The 18,028-nt window shown below is 53.4% G+C and overlaps 1 protein-coding gene and 1 non-coding gene across 15 annotated transcripts in view; both read right to left on the bottom strand.

The window, feature by feature from the left end:
• HSPG2 (heparan sulfate proteoglycan 2) overlaps positions 1-11,454 on the bottom strand; it is a 198,743-nt gene extending 187,289 nt beyond the window's left edge. For 13 of the 14 annotated variants that reach the window (XM_088671505.1, XM_088671499.1, XM_088671498.1 and 10 more), the window contains exon 1: positions 11,060-11,454. In XM_088671505.1, the coding sequence (XP_088527631.1) occupies positions 11,060-11,335 (276 nt within the window). In that variant the 5' untranslated portion in view covers positions 11,336-11,454. The remainder of the gene's footprint in view (positions 1-11,059) is intronic. The other variant, XM_060276277.2, reaches the window with a different exon arrangement.
• Positions 11,455-14,574: 3,120 nt separating this feature from the next.
• Positions 14,575-14,648, bottom strand: TRNAL-GAG (transfer RNA leucine (anticodon GAG)). Its single transcript has one exon. It is a non-coding gene; the product is annotated as a tRNA-Leu (tRNA).
• Positions 14,649-18,028: the final 3,380 nt, after the last annotated feature.

Consider the following 18,028-nt stretch of genomic DNA (forward strand, 5'->3'; position numbering starts at 1 on the left):
AGTCCGCCCCCCCCCCACAAGGTCTGAGGGACACTGAACCGGGCCCCTGCTGAAAAGTTTGCTGGCCCCTGCTTAAATAGGCATTTGAAGGAAGTCCTCTATAGGTAAGTTTTTTTTTCATTTTTAATGTTTTATTATTATTTTTATATGTTGAAAGCTGCTCAGAGTGGCTGGGGCAACTCAGTCAGATGGGCAGCGTATAAATAATAAAATTGTTGTTGTGGTGGTTGTGGTTGTTGTTAAACTGGACATCTCTATTTTCATCAGAGAAATGTTGGAGGGTATGCAGCAGTAAAGCACTTGCTTGGCATGCAGAAGGTGCCATGTTCAATCCAGCGCTCCACCTCTGCCTAAGGTTGCTTCCAATTCGATCAACCCTTTCTAGAGAACCATGAGGACTAGAATGTTTCTTTGCTGCTAGAGGAACACACAGATCGGCAGTAAATCACCTGCTTGGCATGCAGAAGGTCCCAGGTTCAATCCTCAGCAGCACCTCCAGGGAGGGCTGGGTAAAGAAACCCTTCCTGGAACCCTGGAGAGCTGCTGCTGCCAGCCAGTGTAGGCAATGCTAAGCTACAAGAACCAGCATCCTATGTTCTTGGGCCAGAGCCCTGCGTCCAGGGAGCAGGGGCTGCAACACCTGCCTCAGACCGTCAGATCCATAGGCAAGAGGGCATGGGGTTGTAGTCCAAAAGAGCTGGGACTGCTGGGAGTTGAAGTCCAAAGCATATTTGTGGGCACCAGGCTGGGGAACGGCCCAGGCAGCCCAGGAGATCTGAGCAAAGCAACTGCGAGCTTTCAGAGAAAGGGAGGAGAGGTTATTTATAGAGTGTGCCCCCCCCCACCGCTTCCTGCACACCACGGTTGACCCACGTCAGCGGGGCCTTCCGAGCTTTTCCTTTTCCTGTCCTGAATGGCCCCCCAATCCCTCTGCCGACCCAGGTTCAGGAGGGGTGAGGCAGCGGGATGCCCTCAGCCCAGAATCGGGACCCTCCGCTTGGCTCCGCGGCTGCCAAGAGGCGATTGTATCTCTGTTTGTGATCTGGCCCATCCATGCCAACCCAGCCGTGTCCTCCTCCTCCTCCTCTCCCTTGGGCAAAGGGCCAGCCCAGCCCAGAGCGTGCATAACTTGGCACCCAGAAGCCAACGTGCGGGCATCGTGCCCACTGACCCCAGTCAAAACAAGCCCTAATCTGCCTTGTTTGCTCAGAAGGGGAAAAGGGAAGAGATGGGCGCAGCGGCGGGGGGGTGGGTGGACAGATGGACAGAGGGGCAGGTGGGAAGCAGCACCCAGGCTGGGCCACAGGTTCGCGGAAGGGCAACCAGAACGTTCATTGTGCTACAAGTCTATGGGGGAGCCGGCATTTGGAATAATGCTGTGGACTGTGTTGGTCGCCTCCCCTCTCAAAGGGTGTTGGAGGAAGTTCAGAAAAAGGGCAGCCCAAGGGATCAGGGGTGGGGAATCATAGAATTGTAGAATGGGTCCCCTAAGGGACATCCAGTCCAACCCCCTGCTATGCAGGAATCTCGGCTAAAGCAGTGACTCCCCTATGAGAAACGGTTTCGGTGTCTGGGACTTTTAAGTTCGGAGAAAAGGCAAGGGAGGCAAAGAAAGTTCAGAGAAAAGGCAGGGAAGGAAAAGAAAGTTCAGAGAAAAGACAGGGAAGGTAAAGAAAGTTCAGAGAAAAGGCAAGGCGACGCAGCAGACGTTTATAAAAATTATGTACGGCATGGAGAAAGTGGCTAGAGAAAAGTTTTTCTCTTAACACTAGAACTGGCGGACATCCAACGAAGCTGAATGTTTGAAGATTCGGGACAGATAAAAGGAAGGACTTATTCAGGCAATGCAGAGTTAAACTGTGGAACTCCCTGCCACAGGAGGCAGTGATGGTCACCAACAGGGGTGGCTTTAAAAGATGCTTAGACAAATTCAGTTAGGACTATCAATGGCTACTAGCTCTGGTAACTACTGTAAGCTGTGTTTGCCCCTACAGATGGAGGCTTCCGAATATCACTTGCTGGAGGCCACAGGAGGGGGAAAGGGCTCTTGTGCTCCAATTCTGCTTGCAAGTTTCCCACATCTGGTCGGTCTGATCCAGCAGGCTCTTCTTATGTTCACAAGGCTTTGGGCAGGGAAGCAGGGTGGTCCCAGGATGAAAAGCAGCCTAGCTCATAGAATTGGAAGGAACCCCAAGAGCCATCTAGTCCAACCCCCCTAGAATGCAGGAATCTCGACTAAAGCACCCATGACAGGTAGCCTCCAGACTCTGCTAGCGAAGGAGAGTGCAAAACCTTACCAATGCCAGGACAAAGACCGAAAGAGAGCTCAGAAGCTGGATCAGGCCAAACCAGGCCTGTCCAGCCCAGCATCCTCTTCTTCCCACAGTGGCCAACCAGGTGCCCTAGTGGAAAGCTTGCAAACAGGACCCGAGTATCTGGCATTTGGAGGTAGACTGCAACGGGCCAGGGAGGTTTGAGCCAGCCATCCAAGCACCTAAGCATTTGGCTCACATTCAGAGCAACCAGCGTTTGGAGGTGGACTGCCTCTGGACACGGAAGCTCCACCTTTTTGCGAAGCTCATATTTACTGCCAGCGGACCCGAGCGCGACAGTAATTCTCCCCTCGCACGTGCAATTTGCCTTGAGCACATGAACTCATGCAGGGGGGCAGCCGGCTCCTCTTGGGCATCAGGGGGCAGGTGTGTCCAAGGCAAACTGCCAGGGTCTGCACTCTGCGCAAATACAGGAACATCAGGTCAGCGCGCAAAGGCAGCTCGTCCCAGGAGGCAGTGCGCACTCTGCACATGCTCAGAGGCTTGCCGACTTCCCGCAGGCCGCAGGCCGCCTTCACCTCCTTTCCCCCACACCCCCTCAGCCCGTCTTTGAATAGCTTTTAAAGACCAATGGCTATTCTCTGCTTGGGCTTTGGACCAGCAATGGGCACATTCCTCTCCCGAGGAACAGTGCCTAATTTATCCTTCACAGCCGGCTCAAAAATAGCAGCTGCTGCAGGGAGAGGATTGGGGGGTGGAGGGGATGTGGGGGGGGGGAGAGACACAAAGGCCCACAAGCATTGACATCAAGAGATGTTGCCTGCACCACAAGGGTTCGGGGAAGAGATCCTATACCCTCAACCACCTTCGGACGAGACTCTTGCGGGCAATTGAGGGATTCTTCCAGCAAGTCCTGGCAGGGTGGGGCCCCGGGAACGGAAGGAGGGTGGGAGGGAGGGAGAAAGAGATTGCCTGGGCAAAGAAGGCTCAGAGGGCACTCCCTGGACGAGGTGGGCTTTCAGTGGCTACTGGCCATGCTTTGCCTCCACGGCCGGAAGCAGAGATGCTTCCGAATCCCGGTTTTTGGGAACCGCAGGAGGGGAGAGCGGCTGCTGCGCCCAGGTCCCGCTCAAGGGCTTCCCACTGAATGGGCATCTGGTTGGGCAGTGTGAGAACAGGATGCCCGACTAGGTGGGTCACTGGTGTGACCCGGCAGGAATCTTTCTTATGTCATTGGGACAAATTGCCCTGCTAACTCCAAGGCCGTTGATGCTAGCTAGCCAGCCCGGCCAGCTGCCTGCATGCCAGGAGACGGAAGAAGACCCCGCCTCTCGTTCCTCTGGCCCTCCCCAGCCTGATCTGCTTTCTGCCACCTCCCTCCCGCCAGGCCTGGGAGCCTTTGATGGGTGCTGCTGCCTGCAGCCCCCACCTGGCTTATCAGACATTCCTGCTGGTGCCCTTTGCCCTCTTCCACAGCAGGGGGGGGGGAGGAAAGGGCGGTGCAGTTTAACCCCTTCAAGGGGTGGCACACACCCAGGAAAGGCAGAGAAGACACAGACACACACACACACACACACACACACACAGCCTCCCTGAAGAATGCGCTAAGAAGGCGATACCAGACATAGAAAGCTCCTGCCTCAAAACTGTGAGCCCACCCCCATTCCTTTCGCGAGCCGCACCCTCGGAAGAGCCCGGTTGCTGGATCAGGGGAATGGTGGGCCCGTCTAGCCTGGCATCCCAACCCGATGCCCGTGGAAAACCTGCAAGGAGGATCTAAGCACAAGAGCCCTCTCCTCTCCTGCACTTTGCCAGCAGCTGAAATTCAGGGACGTCTCTCTACCCCCATCGTTCAGCCCGGACACTGAGGTCCAGCTCCGAGGGCCTTCTGGCAGTTCCCTCCCTGCGAGAAGTGAGGTTACAGGGAACCAGGAAGAGGGCCTTCTTGGTGGTGGCGCCCGCCCTGTGGAATGCCCTCCCGTCAGATGTCAAGGAAATAAGCAACTAACTGACTTTTAGAAGACATCTGAAGGCAGCCCTGTTTAGGGAAGTTTTTAATGTTTGATTCTATTTTTAATATTCCGTTGGGAGCCACCCAGAGTGGCTGGGGAAACCCAGCCACATGGGTGGGATATAAATATTATTATTATTATTATTATTATTATTGGCAGCGGAGGTAGGTCATAGGCATCCTGGCTAGTAGTCCTGGAGAGCCTTCCTCCTCTGTGTCTTTGCCCAAACCTTTTTTAAAGCCACCAAGTTGGTGCCTGTCGCTGCCTCCTGTGGGAGGGAGTTCCATAGTCCATCTATATGCTGCATGAAGAGAGCATTTCTTTGTCCTGAATCTCCCAGCATTCACCTGTGTGGCGCGGCCCAGAGTTATTGTGTGTTATGAGACAGGGAGAAGACCTTTTTCCTCGCCCGCTTTCTGCACCATTTTCTGCGCCTCCATCCTGCTCTCTCGACTAAAAAGCCACACATGTTTTAACAGTCATCTAGCAAACAAGAACCTCCTTCTCCAGGGGATCCTTTGGGGATCACTGCAGGGAAACCCAGGTGGATCAGCTTCACCTAGGGAAGGGGAGAGATGTTGGCTTGGACCTGGAAATAGGGGAGGGGGCCAAAAGGAGGGTGGGAATAGTCACACAACAGCCAGCTATTAAATTCAATTGTGTACAATACAACCTCAACATTTCCCCCCCTTGTATCTCCACGCGTAAAGAAAATGGGTTGAGATCTCTTTTAAAAAGAAAAGTAAGAAAGCTAAACAATCGGGCAGGTGCTTAAATATCCTGGATGGGCACTAGACCTCCCCAATTGACATGGTGACAGATCAGGCTTTATTCCATGAAGGCTGGCACCAAATGAATGTCTGAAAGCAAGGAGACAAGTGCTTTCTAAACAAAGGAGGAGGATGCCTTTGGCTAGCGCTGTCACTCCTAACAAAGGAGAGGGCTGGTTTCTTTTTAAAATCAAGGATCCTTACGGCCCACAATGTGCTTTGAATCTGCCACGCAAGAGTGCAAAGCCAGGATCCCTCGAGAATTAAGACATAAGCGGTCAGCGATCCTAAACTGACCCTCTTGCTCAAGAACGCAAGGCCTGGCTGGTCCCGTGACGGAGGGCCTGAAGCAGGAACCTTGACCGCTAAGGGAAAGATGGGGTGCAGCTGAGGACCAGAATTTAGAGTCGTCTGCGACTGGACCTAATGGTCAGGGGTCCCTTTACCTTTACCATTAAAAGAAGGCAGAGGTGTGATGGTGGTAGCTAGTGGGCAGGGAAGGGAAGGGGTGGTCTAGTTCAGGGATGTGAAGTTTGCAGACCTCCAGGTGTTGCTAGACTCTAACCCCCAGCAGCCAGCACAGACAATGGGCGGGGACAATGTGAGTTTACAGTATAAGGGAATCCAAAGGGCTCCGATCTCCCCCAGCCTTGAACTACGAGGTCCACCAGAAGTTGGCCAATGGCCCACTTGCCTCCATCATTGTTCACTTCCCAGAGGAATCTGAAAACATTCCTGCTTATCCAGGCATGCAGTGGTTGAAGAATCCCTCTCCTGGCAACCTCGAGATCATTGGGTGGAAGGATGCTTCTTAAAATCTTAATTGCTTTGGGGATTTAAAATGCTTTTGGATGTTTCAGTTGTGGTGGTTTCTTGAATGCTATAATCTGTGTGATTTGTGTGCCACCTTGGGCTCCTAGGGAAGGAAGGGCTATGAATTCAACCCATCAGTCAACAATAATATGGGGTGATTTTACGAGCTGCTTTTCCTCAAGGCACAACTTTCACAACTTCAAATGCCCGAGCGAGGATTCAAATACAGTATGTACATACAGCCTCCAGAATAAAACAACCACAAGCCATCTCATTCGGATCTCTCTTGAGACACAGAACGGCGTCAGGTCAGGACACAGGGACTAGCAGTTTGGAAATAGGGCATCCAGCTGTCAAGGGACCCGCGCCAAGTCAGAACAAAGCGGGACGCAGCAGCTCAGGCTACCTTGCACCAAGGTGGGACACACACAAGTCTCCTTTAAAGCAAGGGAGGGGGCAGTTTCCAAATCCACTCTGAACTGCAGGGCTCGCTCCCGGGATACAGTATATGAAATAATCCAACGCACCAAAACCTGTGCAGGGTGCGTTCCATTCGCCACTGGACTGGCTTCCAGAGAGACTCATGCCCCATCGCTGAAACCTCACCAGCCCACACAGAGACTCAATTTTCTGTAAAATGCTTTTGTTAAAGCAGTGGACACATTTTATAAAATAAATAAAATCAGCAACCGGGGAAGGCACAGTCATAGAATGAGAAAATGAGTGTCTGTTCACACTGACCAGCTACTTTATTAAGAATGGCCATAGCTTGGTGATAGAGCACCTGCTGGGCATGCACAAGGCCCCGGGTTCAAATCCCCAGCGATCTCTCTGGGTAAAGCTGCCTGAAATGTTGTGGCACTGCTGCCAGTCAGAGTAGGAGATGCTGAGCTTGATGGACCAAAGGTCTGACTCAGTATAAAGAGGTTTCCACTGTTCTCTGGAGAACAGCTTTTTCCCAGCCTTGGGGGCATTTCTTCCATGACTACTGCCCCAAACTCCCCCACCCGGCCAAAAAATAAGTGTACTAACAATCCAGCTTCCCCCATTCTTTAGGGAGTCACCCCTCTAGCACAAAGCAACACCAAGTCTGAAATCTGTATGCTAGCCTCACATTCTACCCAGTGTTAGAAACTTATGATATAAACCAGGGTTACAGTCGCCAAAACGAATTGTCTAGTTTGCCATTTGGGGGCCAGTCGTATTTTCCAATACATTTTGGTCCCTGAATTTTGTTCCAATTGTGCAGATAAACTATCACAGATAAGAATTCTACAGGGTGTGCTGCTAGTGCGTGAAAGGCAGGCAAGGTCCAAGGATCCCCAGGCACGCAGCTCCAGATTGCGGAGATGTCAGGCATGATCCTGGCACCAGGGCATCTTCACTTGGTCGCAAGGGGCAGATAGCCAGGTATAAAATGCACCTGGCTGATTTCAATCGCTGACTCTAATCACAGATAGGAACGTAAGAAGAGGTCGGCAGGATCAGGCCAATGGCCCACTTAGTCCAGCCTCCTGTTCTCACAGCAGACAACCAAATGCATGTGGGAAACCAGCAAGCAAGATTCAAGCACAAGAGGTGTTCTTGGTGTTTATGGAGTAGAAGGCACTCTGCGCATGCCTCCGAAGCAGCCACCTCTGCAGCCAGCAAACGCACCATCGCCGCCTTCGCAAATTCTGGGTTCCCCCAGCAATTGGGAGAGATTGCCCACCGGTGAGACAAGGCCCAAATAAAGTCGGGGGGGGAGATAGGGCGTTCCCAATCCAGGCGCAAAAAAGGGATGATATTTAGAGCGCTGTTTACAGTTCCGCCATGCCTCGGATTTCATTTCCCCACTTCACACAGACGCACAAACAGGATCCCACCCTGGGATGAGGGATTCCTCTTCCCACAACCCCATGCAAATTCCACAGTCAAATCAGCCAGGTTCCCCACCAAAAGCAAGCCAGGGCATGTGTGTGTGTTGGGTGGGGTGTAGGGAGAGGTCAGGCTGGTCGGGTTGGAGGAAGGGGGAAGAAACCGCCCCCAAGGAAAGGGCATGTGTCCCCCACCAGCTGTTTCTCTCCAGAGTCCCCAGCCCAGACTGGCACTCCTAAAAACTGGGGGTGGGAAGGAAGAGAGATGGGTCAGAACACAGATGCAGCCGGAAGAGGAGACAGAAGGCAGGCCTTCGGGGAACAGCCGTAGCTAAGTGGTAGGACCACTGCTTGGCATGCAGAAGGCCCCAGGTTCAATCCCTGGCAACATGTCCATGTAGTGCTGGGAAGAGAAACCCCACTAACAGACAGTGCAGACATTACTGAGTTGGATGGGCCGATGGTCTGACTCCAAATAAGGCAGCTTTTATTCAAATCAGCCCTTTTGCAGAACCACGAGGACTAGAATCGCTACTTTTAGCAGGGAATGGGAATCCTGCTGCAACCCTGGAGGGTGTGAGCAATACTGATGGATGAAAAGTCTGGCTCAGCATAAGGCAGCTTTGTCCGTTTGAGAGAAGGGCTGCAGCTGAGCATGAGAGCACCTGCTTGGCATGCAGAAGGTCCCATATTCAATCCCCGGCAGCATCTCTCCACTGAATAGGGCTGACCAACCATGCCCCCTTGTCTGAAACCCTGGAGAGCTGCTGCTAGCCAGCGATGGAACATTTTGGCTCACTACAGAGCAGCTTCCTGAGCCTCTCGCTAAATCTGACCATGAGAACTAGCAACTTGGTTTTGTTTTACAGCAGCGGAGGACCTGCTTCACATGTGCAAGGTCCCTGGTGTCTCCACGCAGGGCTGCCCCAAAACCAAGGAGAGCTGCTGCCAACCAGTGCAGGCACTACTGAACCAGGTGGAGCGGCTGTCTTGTCTCAGTGCAAGGCAGCTTCCTCCTCCTTCCATCGCTCCAGAGCAACCAACAGGGGGGCTTTCCAAATGTCTGCCCGGCACGCCAACCTGATCCCATTTTCCTTGAATTGACCCAAACCCCATGGCACATTCTCCCCCACCCCAACCTCTGGCCCCCCTCCTTTGCACACCAGCAGGCATAGCGCATAGTGGCGCGGCAGCACCTTCTGCCAAGGGTGTGGCCGTACCACGGGGAGGCCTCGAGGAATGTGCCCTCCAGGAAAAGGGCCCAGCCAGGGCAAGGAGTGGCTGGTGCTGGGCCTCCCCCCCTTCTTTCTTCCCATAACCCTCAGAGAGCCATGCACAAAGCAGCCCATTGTTAGCGGCGCATAGTGCGGAGGGCTGTCTGTGTGGGTGGAAAGGCAGGCTGGCTAGCATGGGGAGAGCGGGCTGGCCTGCCAGTCACCCCCCCTCCCCTGATGGTGAAGGGGGAAGGCAACAGGTCAAGAGAATGGGTAATAATAACACTAAAACAAAATAAAACTTCAAGCATTAAAAACTTCCCTAATCAGGGCTGCCTTCAGATGTCTCCTAAAAGTCAGATATTTGTTTATTTCATTGACATCTGACGGGAGGGTGTTCCGCAGGGTGGGTGCCACCACCGAGAAGGCCCTCTGCCTGGTCCCCTGCAACCTCGCTTCTCACAGGGAGGGAACCACCATAAGGCCATCGGAACTGGACCTCAGTGTCCAGGTTGAACGATGGGGGTGCAGACACTCCTTCAACGCCATTTAAAGGTCAGCACCGACACTTTGAATTGTGCTCGGAAACATACTGGGCTCACTGGGAGGCTGCAGGCTGAAGTAAGGGGGAAGTGAGGCTGCTGGGACAGTGCAGCCTGGCTGCCAAGGGGCGGGTGGTTAAACGTGGGAGGCAAAAGCTCATGGCATCGGAATGGGGCATCTTCTAAAAGCGGCATCAGTGCGGAATCTGGCACAGCGAGGGGAGAGGGGTGTGTGGTTGGCTGGGAAAGCCAAATTAATATTTTGGTGCCTGACGTGGAAACCCCAAATGAGGAAGGCAGGCAAGCAAGCTCAGTGTCGGACCATCTCCTTGGCATGCACATTTCATCCATCTCCTGGCAGGGCTGTTTGCCCTGCCTGAAACCCTCAGGAGAGCCACTGCTGCTGATGATGATGATCAGTGTCTAAATGGATCAGTGCAGCCCCCTTTAGCACCATAAGGCCCTGGGTTCAACCCCCCCCCACAGCATCCTCCAGGTAGGGCTGGGAATGCCCCACATTTGAAACCCGGACAGAGCCGTTTCTGCCAGTCTGTGTAGACAACACAGGCATCGGGTCAAAGCGTTGACTCAGTAATAGAAAACAACTTCTTCCAACAACCACGCGATGAATTCAGGGGCCGTTTGTTGCCGCTGAAGGACCCCCCACCCCCTCCAATCAGACACCTGCCTAGGGGGCGCCAATGCCGGACCCCTCAAACCGCTGCCCCAGCTCAAAAGCCCACAGACCACGTATCGGGCTGCCACCTTTCGTCTCTCCGCTCGCCAGGAAGCAAAACCCAGTCGCCCACGGTGCGCAGAAACTGGACCCCAGGGATCTCGCCATTTTGCTGGACATAGCTCCCTTAAAGGAATGTGGTTTGGAGAGGGGGTACCAGTGGTGTGGAAACACTCAGAACCCCACAACTTCAGGGCAAATCCCGCCTAACGGGGCACCACAGGTGGCACGTCTCCCCACCTCTCCAAATTTCACCCTCTCTCTCCATCCGGGCGCAATTTTCGCCCCTCGCAGAGCGCGGCCAAGTTTTTGCAGCTCCGAACACTTTTCCATTTTATTTTAAGACTGCTATTTTTACGGGTCTCCCTGTCTCTGTCTCTGTCTCTCTCTGGAGCCCGTCAGCATTTAAATTTAGAGCCGGGCCAGGAGAAAAGGAAGATGGAGAGCGCCCCGGGTACGCCGGGACTTTCTCCACCTGGCCGGCGCCCTCCAGCCGGGCATGGTCCAAACTCCACCGGGGACGTGGCGGAGCCCGGTGGCCGGCCGAGCCGGGCCTGGGTCAGCCCGCCGACGCCAGCCGCGCCATGAATAGCCTCCCCAGTCCCACGTTTAAAATTAGACGCCCGGGAGGCGAACAGGCAGGCGGGCACCCCACCCAGGGCCGGCCGGGGAGGGGCAGGAGCCACCCAGGCGCAAGGAAGGGGGCAGGAAGAAAGGAGAAGGCATCTCCGGACGCCCCCCCGCCTCCCGCTCCAAACTCCGATCTTCCCGACGCCCAGCGCCGATCCGCTTTGGCCAAGCCGTTCCCGGAGCGCCCCACCACCACCATCCAGCGCCACTTACGCCCAGAAGCGCGGCGGCCAGGAGCAGCGCCCAGCAGAAGCAGCCGCCGGAGGGGCGCGCCGTCGAGGGGGAGCCCCGCGACCTCCTCCGCTCCCTCTTCCCGGCTCCCATTTGCAGCGCGCGGAGCAGCAAGAGCTTGGGGTCGTTCTCCTCCTCCTCCTGCTGCGCCCGGGAGCGCGCACCGAGCCTTCCTTCTCCTCCTTCCTCGCTTCTTCGACGGTGCGGCCGCCGCTGCAGCTGGGGGGTGATGTCGCCAAAGATGCCCCGTTCGCGCATCGGCCTCCTCTCGCGGAGCGCTCGCCGGGCGAAAGGGCGAGCCCGCGGCAGTCCCAGCAAAACTTTTTCTCCCCCTCCACACACACGTCGACCCCTCCTTCCCGGCCGCCTCTCCTCCTCCCCTCCCTTGCCAAGCAGCACCGCCCCAAATCTCCGGCTCCACCAGCCTCCCGGCAAAGCTGGCCTGGAGTTTCCCGGGACGGGACGGGGATGAGATGAGGAGGGGGCGTTTCCCCTCGCCCCCAAAGACCTTGCCTGGGGAGTAAAGCCCTCTTTCCCCCACCCATTGGGAAGGGGCAGGCCTCCATCCACTATTCCCGATGTCTACTAGCTCGGCTCTGCCTCTAAGGTGGTGATGGTTCAGAATACCACTGTGTCCACTGTCAGAACAGGAGGCTGGACTGGATTAGGCCTTCTTTGGGACTGAACCCTGGACCTTCTGCATGCAAAGCAGATGCCCCACGGCTGAACTGCGGTCTTTTAAAAATTAAAAACAAAGCAAGTTCCTAGTCCTCATAGTTACAAAAAAAGGGCTCGTTTAAATGGAAGCATAGGAGTCTGCCTATTACTTAGTCCATCTAGCTCAATGTTGCCTACTACACTGACTGGCAGAATGGCTCTTCGTGGTTTCAGACAGGGATTCTCTCCCTGCCTTGCCTGGAGATGCTGCCAGCAGGGACTGAACCTGGGGCCTTCTGCATGCAAAGCAGGTGCTCTCCTGCTGAGCTGCAGCCCTTCCCTGTGTGTTTGTGTATGCACAGGAAAGTAGAGCCCATCCAGTCTGTGCTGCGTTTTCTCCCACCCGTCAGAAGCTGTTGGGAAGGAAGGAAGAAGGAACCACATATATATCCTGCCTGTTTGTACCCCCTTCGCTTCTGTTCTTCCTGGGAGGACCCAGGCCCCATCAATGGCTCTCCATCATGACTGGGGGAGCAAGCAGAGCTGTTTCCTCAGTGCCCCACACCTGGGGGAGGGGGTTCTCCAGGGGGCAGGACCACTGGCATGACCCAGGGGGGCTTTTCTTACAATGTTAGGTATCTCCTGCTTCTTCCTGTTCCCCTCACCCCACCCCTAGGGGGTCTACGGATCAGCCCCCACCCCTTGCTCTGTGACAGCCCCAAAGCAATAGGAGTGCCGTTAATGATTCACTCTCCATATCTTGTTTGAGTGAGGGAGAAGCTGTCTGTTTGTGGGAGCAGGTAAGCCAGGTGGAAGGTTGACCCCAAGGCTATCCAGGTAGCCCCAGCGTGTTGCTTCTGCCTTCTGCCCTGATGTGGGGGGGGGCAGCTTCTGCAGACCCTGTTCCTGCCCGGTTGCTGTTGCTGGGCCCCGTCACCCCTCTCCGCTGAGAAAAACAAGCACCCCTCTTTCCTGGTGTGCTTCCTTCCGCAAGGCTGTTCATTTTGCACTCACTGCTGCTCAGGCATGGAAGATGGGCACAACATCCACACAATGCCATCCTCATCAAAATAATAATAATTTGTTGTTGTTGTTTAGTCGTTTAGTCGTGTCCGACTCTTCGTGACCCCATGGACCAGAGCACGCCAGGCACTCCTGTCTTCCACTGCCTCCCGCAGTCTGGTCAAACTCATGTTCGTAGCTTCGAGAACTCTGTCCAACCATCTTGTCCTCTGTCGTCCCCTTCTCCTAGTGCCCTCCATCTTTCCCAACATCAGGGTCTTTTCCAGGGAGTCTTCTCTTCTCATGAGGTGGCCAAAGTATTGGAGCCTCAGCTTCAGGATCTGTCCTTCCAGTGAGCACTCAGGGCCGATTTCCTTCAGAATGGATAGGTTTGATCTTCTTGCAGTCCATGGGACTCTCAAGAGTCTCCTCCAGCACCATAATTCAAAAGCATCCATTCTTCGGCGATCAGCCATCTTTATGGTCCAGCTCTCACTTCCATGCATCACTACTGGGAAAACCATACCTTTAACTATACGGACCTTTGTAGGTATAATAATAATAATAATAATAATAATAATAATAATAATAATAATAATTTATTTATATCCCGCCCATCTGGCTGGGTTTCCACAGCCACTCTGGGCGGCTCCCAACAAAATAATAATAATACTGTACAGTAATGCGATAAAACATCAAACATTAAAAACTTCCCTAAACCGGGCTGTTAGGGACTAGGTGACCCTCGGAACCCCTTACAACTCTACAGTTCTATGATTCTAAAGCTATCCAAGTTGGTGGCCATCACTTGCCTCCTGCAGGAGGAAGGTCCATTATTTAACTACATGCTCTGTGAAGAAAGACTTCCCTTTATCCATCCTGGATCAACTTCATTGGATGTCCACACACAAGTTCTGGTCTTATGACAGAGGGGGGGAAAACCTTTCCTCCGTCCACTTCCTCCAGGCCAGGCCTAGTTTTATAAACTTCTAAGCCGTCGCCTCTGACTCATTTCCCCCTGTAAATTAAAAAAAGTCCCAAACGCCACAGCCATTCTTCATAGGAACCTGCCCTACAAAGAACGAGACCCTTGGACAATATACCGGTATTGTCCACACTGACTTGCAGCAGCAATGGCTCTCCAAGGTTTCAGGCAGGAAGGATCCATCCTGGGTGGGGATCTACCGCTGAGCTAAGGCCTTTCCCTTGCTTGGCTGCTGTGTGAAGCAGGATGGGGCACAACAGGATAGCCTTTTGGTCTGATCCACTCACCCTGGCTCTTTCTGACGTTTTCCTGGGATTTTTTTAAAAAAGTGTAATACTGTACAGGTTTGCAGGAAAGATCTCTCGCGGCTGCCCTCTCCCGGCAGACAAGGGACATGCTCCTTCTTTCTCTTGGAGTCACTCTCTTCCCAAGGCAGTCTGAAAAAAGAAGCAATGGAGCTTCACCCAGCCCTCACTTGCACTGCCTCCTTCCAGCACAGGGGGTAATTTTTAAAGACACGTTTCCAGGCACTGACTGTCGTGCTAACGTTGAACACGTCTCAATTCCACCTCCCGGCTCCCACTCCTTGCTGGTTTATGTGGCTTTTCCCTAACCGGAGGAAATCTGATCAGTCATGAAAACTGGCTGATTCAAAACAAAACTATTCACTTTGGAGGGGTGGTTGTGGTTTTCTGATGTGTCATGTTGATACGTTTCTTGCAGGGAGGGGGTGACATAGTGTAATGCACCCCATCTCAGTTCCCATTAGCCCTCCCTTTGTGTAACATAGAATTGTACAGTTGGAAGGGACCCTGAGCATCATTCTAGCCCAATCCCCTGCAATATAGGCAACTGTCCCATGCAGGGATCGAACCTGCAACCTTGGCGTTCTCAGCACCATGCTCTAACCAACCGAGCTATCCAGGCTGTTTGGTTGCAGCCCAACGAAAAGCAGTTTTAATAACCAGAGCTGGTACACCCCATTCTATTACTGTATCAATATTCATTTATCCATCAATTCCATCCATTCAATTATCCATAAAACTACTACGTGCTTTTTTTTTTTTAGAAAGAGCTAAAGGCTAACAAGAGGGAATGAGCTGAAAGGAACCCACTCAGCAGCTGATTGCAAGAGATCAGGGAGGGAGATAAGAGAGCTAGCTCTGGCCCCTCCAGGCCCCTTGCCTAGGCCTCAATTGTTGTCTGCAGAGGGAGACATGCGATTAGATTATCTGTCTGGAAACTGTAGAAATGGGTCCCTTTCCTTTCCTATAGAAGAAGCTGCAGAACTGTGAGTTAAACCCCATAAAAACAGGATTTTTTCCCTTTGCAAGGAAACTCAGCAACTTTGAGCTGATCTTAAAAAATGGAGCTTCCCCCCTTTGCAAAAAAAGATGCACAACTGTGAGCTGATCCCTCCCAAAAAAACCAAGGCTTTTCCCATTTGCAAAAAAAAGCTGCACAACTTTGAGCTGATCCTTTAAAAAATGGAGCTTTCCCCCTTTGCAAAAGAAGCTTCCTCAAATATTTAATGGGGGAGGGGGCAAAGGCACCTAGGCCTCTAGGAGTTGGCTGCTATGCCTAGGACAATTCAAGAAAGCAAAATATATATTTTTTCTTGTTTTCCTCCTCTAAAAACTAGGTGCGTCCTATGGTCGGGTGCGTCCTATGGAGCGAAGAATACGGTAGTTCAACTATGGAACTCACTTCCGCAGGAGGCAGCAATGGTCACCAGCCTAGATGGCTTTGAAAGATGATTGGACAAATTCATGTGGCTATTAGCCGTAACGGGTTGGAGGCAGCAATAGCAGTTGCTATTCAGGGGAGGGGAGAACGCTCTTGCATTCGAATCCTGCTTGCAGGCTCCCCATAGACATCTGGTTGGCCCCTATGAGAACAGGAGGCTGGACTAGATGGGCCATTGGCCTGAACCAGCAGGTTCTTTTTAGGCTCTTAATCGCCTCCTAAAATCACCTGTCTCAAGGTGATTTACATAAAAGGCCATTAAAGAACAACAAATACATTTATGAGACCCTTGTGGCAAAGACCCACTGATACAGCTAGGAAGGCCTATTGGAACAAATATGTCTTTGTAAAGTGAAGCCAGGGGGCCCCTGCCATATCTTGTCCCCCTTGATTCGCAGAACAGGGGCAGCCACACCAAAGGCCCTGCTCCGAGACACTGTGGGGCCGGCTTCTGAGATCTATGGGACTTGCAGCAGAAACTCTCCCGCAGACCGCAGAGACTTACTGTAGTTCAGTCCTCACAGACCTACAATTCCCAGCACCCATAACAAACTACACTTTCCAGGATTCTCTCTAGGGGAAATATGTGCGCTCTAAATGCATGGTTTGTCCGCAGGCATGGTCCAAAGATGCTCAATAGCCAAGAGTTGCTGGGAGAGCCGACCGCCACCGTTGGCCAGGGTTGCCTGGGTCGAAAAGGGATTCCACGGGTCCTTTGTCCTGCCTTGTTGCAAAACAATTTTTTCCTGCTTAGCTGGGCCACTGTTCCACGCCCCCCCCCCTTCCTTCCCAGGGAGATTAAATGGAGGGTCAAAGGTAACTGGAGGGGTGGTCTGCAGAGTTCAAGACCTCTCCCTAAAGAAGGGGGCCAAGGGTTTGTGGAGCGACAAAAAGGTTGGAGGAGAGAGAGGGACCGAGATCCGACTCTGCTCCCTCTGGCGGAAGGAGGAAAAAATAGAGTGAAGGTTTAGGAGAGAGAGAGAGAGAGAGAGAGAGAGAGAGAGAGAGAGAGAGAGAGCGCCAAAGCTTTCAGGATAAATTCACTTCACTTCTCATTTACCTTGTTTGCACTTTCTGAAATAGTATGAGCGTCAAAACATGGCAATCGTTCGAAAATCTGCACTTCTCCAGAGTTTGCAACGCAATTCTACGGCCAAGTATTTGTGTAACTTTTATTTATTTATTTAAAAAATACATATAACTAGGGTAAAGCAGTGCTTTTTGGGGGGGACAGATGCAGGGGTGCGCATACCCCTAAACATTTTGTGAATCTAAGTTTGGCCTCACTGAGGGGCAGTATTTCAATATGAGTAGAGAGTCCCCCTAAACAGTTTTTTTAAAGCACTGGGGTAAAGTGTCCATAAAAATGCATACTGAATCTGTAGATGCATTGTATTAAGGAAATATGTTTTGCAAAACGTGTTTCTGTCAGGAAAAAATGGCATAGAAACATGCACATTGGAAAAAAATAACGATGATAAATGATACATAGGCTGATGTGGAGAACTGAATTCAAGATTGGGGAAAGGAGAAACTGAAATTTCACCCATCCTGGATTAAGGCCAGAAGACAGGGGCGTAACCAGGATGAAAATCAGGGGGGCAAGGGGGGCAAGGGGAGGGGCCAAGGGGTGGGGGAGGGGCCACAGTGGGGCAAGGAAAGCTCCCTTCTCCTTTGCCAGCTTTCCCTCCTCCCCCTCCGCGATCGGCAGGGGCGAGGGGGTGCCAGGATCAGCCCGAAATCGGGCTGCTCCGACTCCCTCCTCCCCCTCCGCAATCGGCAGGGGCGAGGGGGAGCCAGGATCAGTCCGAAATCGGGCTGCTCCGACTCCCTCCTCCCCCTCCGCGATCGGCAGGGGCGAGGGGGAGCCAGGATCAGCCCGAAATCGGGCTGCTCCGACTCCCTCCTCCCCCTCCGTGATCGGCAGGGGCAAGGGGGAGCCAGGATCAGCCCGAAATCGGGCTGCTCCGACTCCCTCCTCCCCCCCGCGATCGGCAGGGGCAAGGGGGAGCCAGGATCAGCCCGAAACCGGGCTGCTCCGATCCCCTCCTCCCCCTCTGCAATCGCCGGGGCAGGTGGAGGGAAAGCCCCAGAGCCGCGCAAAGCGGTTGGCTGGCTTCCCCTCCGCCCGCTCCACAGCCAGCCAGGGAGAAGGGAGACTGCACCGGGCGGGCAGCGGGGCAGGCTGGCCAGCGGCCCTGCTTCTAGGGGGGGCAATTGCCCCCTCCTGCCCCCCTGCCTACGCCCATGCCAGAAGACCTCACAGATTGCAGCCTATTCCACCTTGTGGAATCCGAAGTCGCTGCCCCCATCACCCCAGACGTGGGGCTTGAAGTCTGAGTCAGACCCTTGCTCCATCTACAGTGAGGGGGGGAAAGTATTTGATCCCCTGCTAAATTTGCCCATTTGCCCTCTGACGAAGAAATGACCAGTCTGCTATTTCCCAGAGCTGGCTCTCCACCCCATTGCAGATGTCCACCTCCCCTCTTTGCTTGCCCAGCTGGCTACAGGGTAACCTTCCCAGATCGGCTGCTGGTTAATGATCTGCCATCCCAGTGGCC

The sequence above is a fragment of the Zootoca vivipara genome, chromosome 6 (genome assembly GCF_965207765.1).
Source record: "Zootoca vivipara chromosome 6, rZooViv2.hap1.1, whole genome shotgun sequence".
Classification (NCBI taxonomy): domain Eukaryota; kingdom Metazoa; phylum Chordata; class Lepidosauria; order Squamata; family Lacertidae; genus Zootoca; species Zootoca vivipara.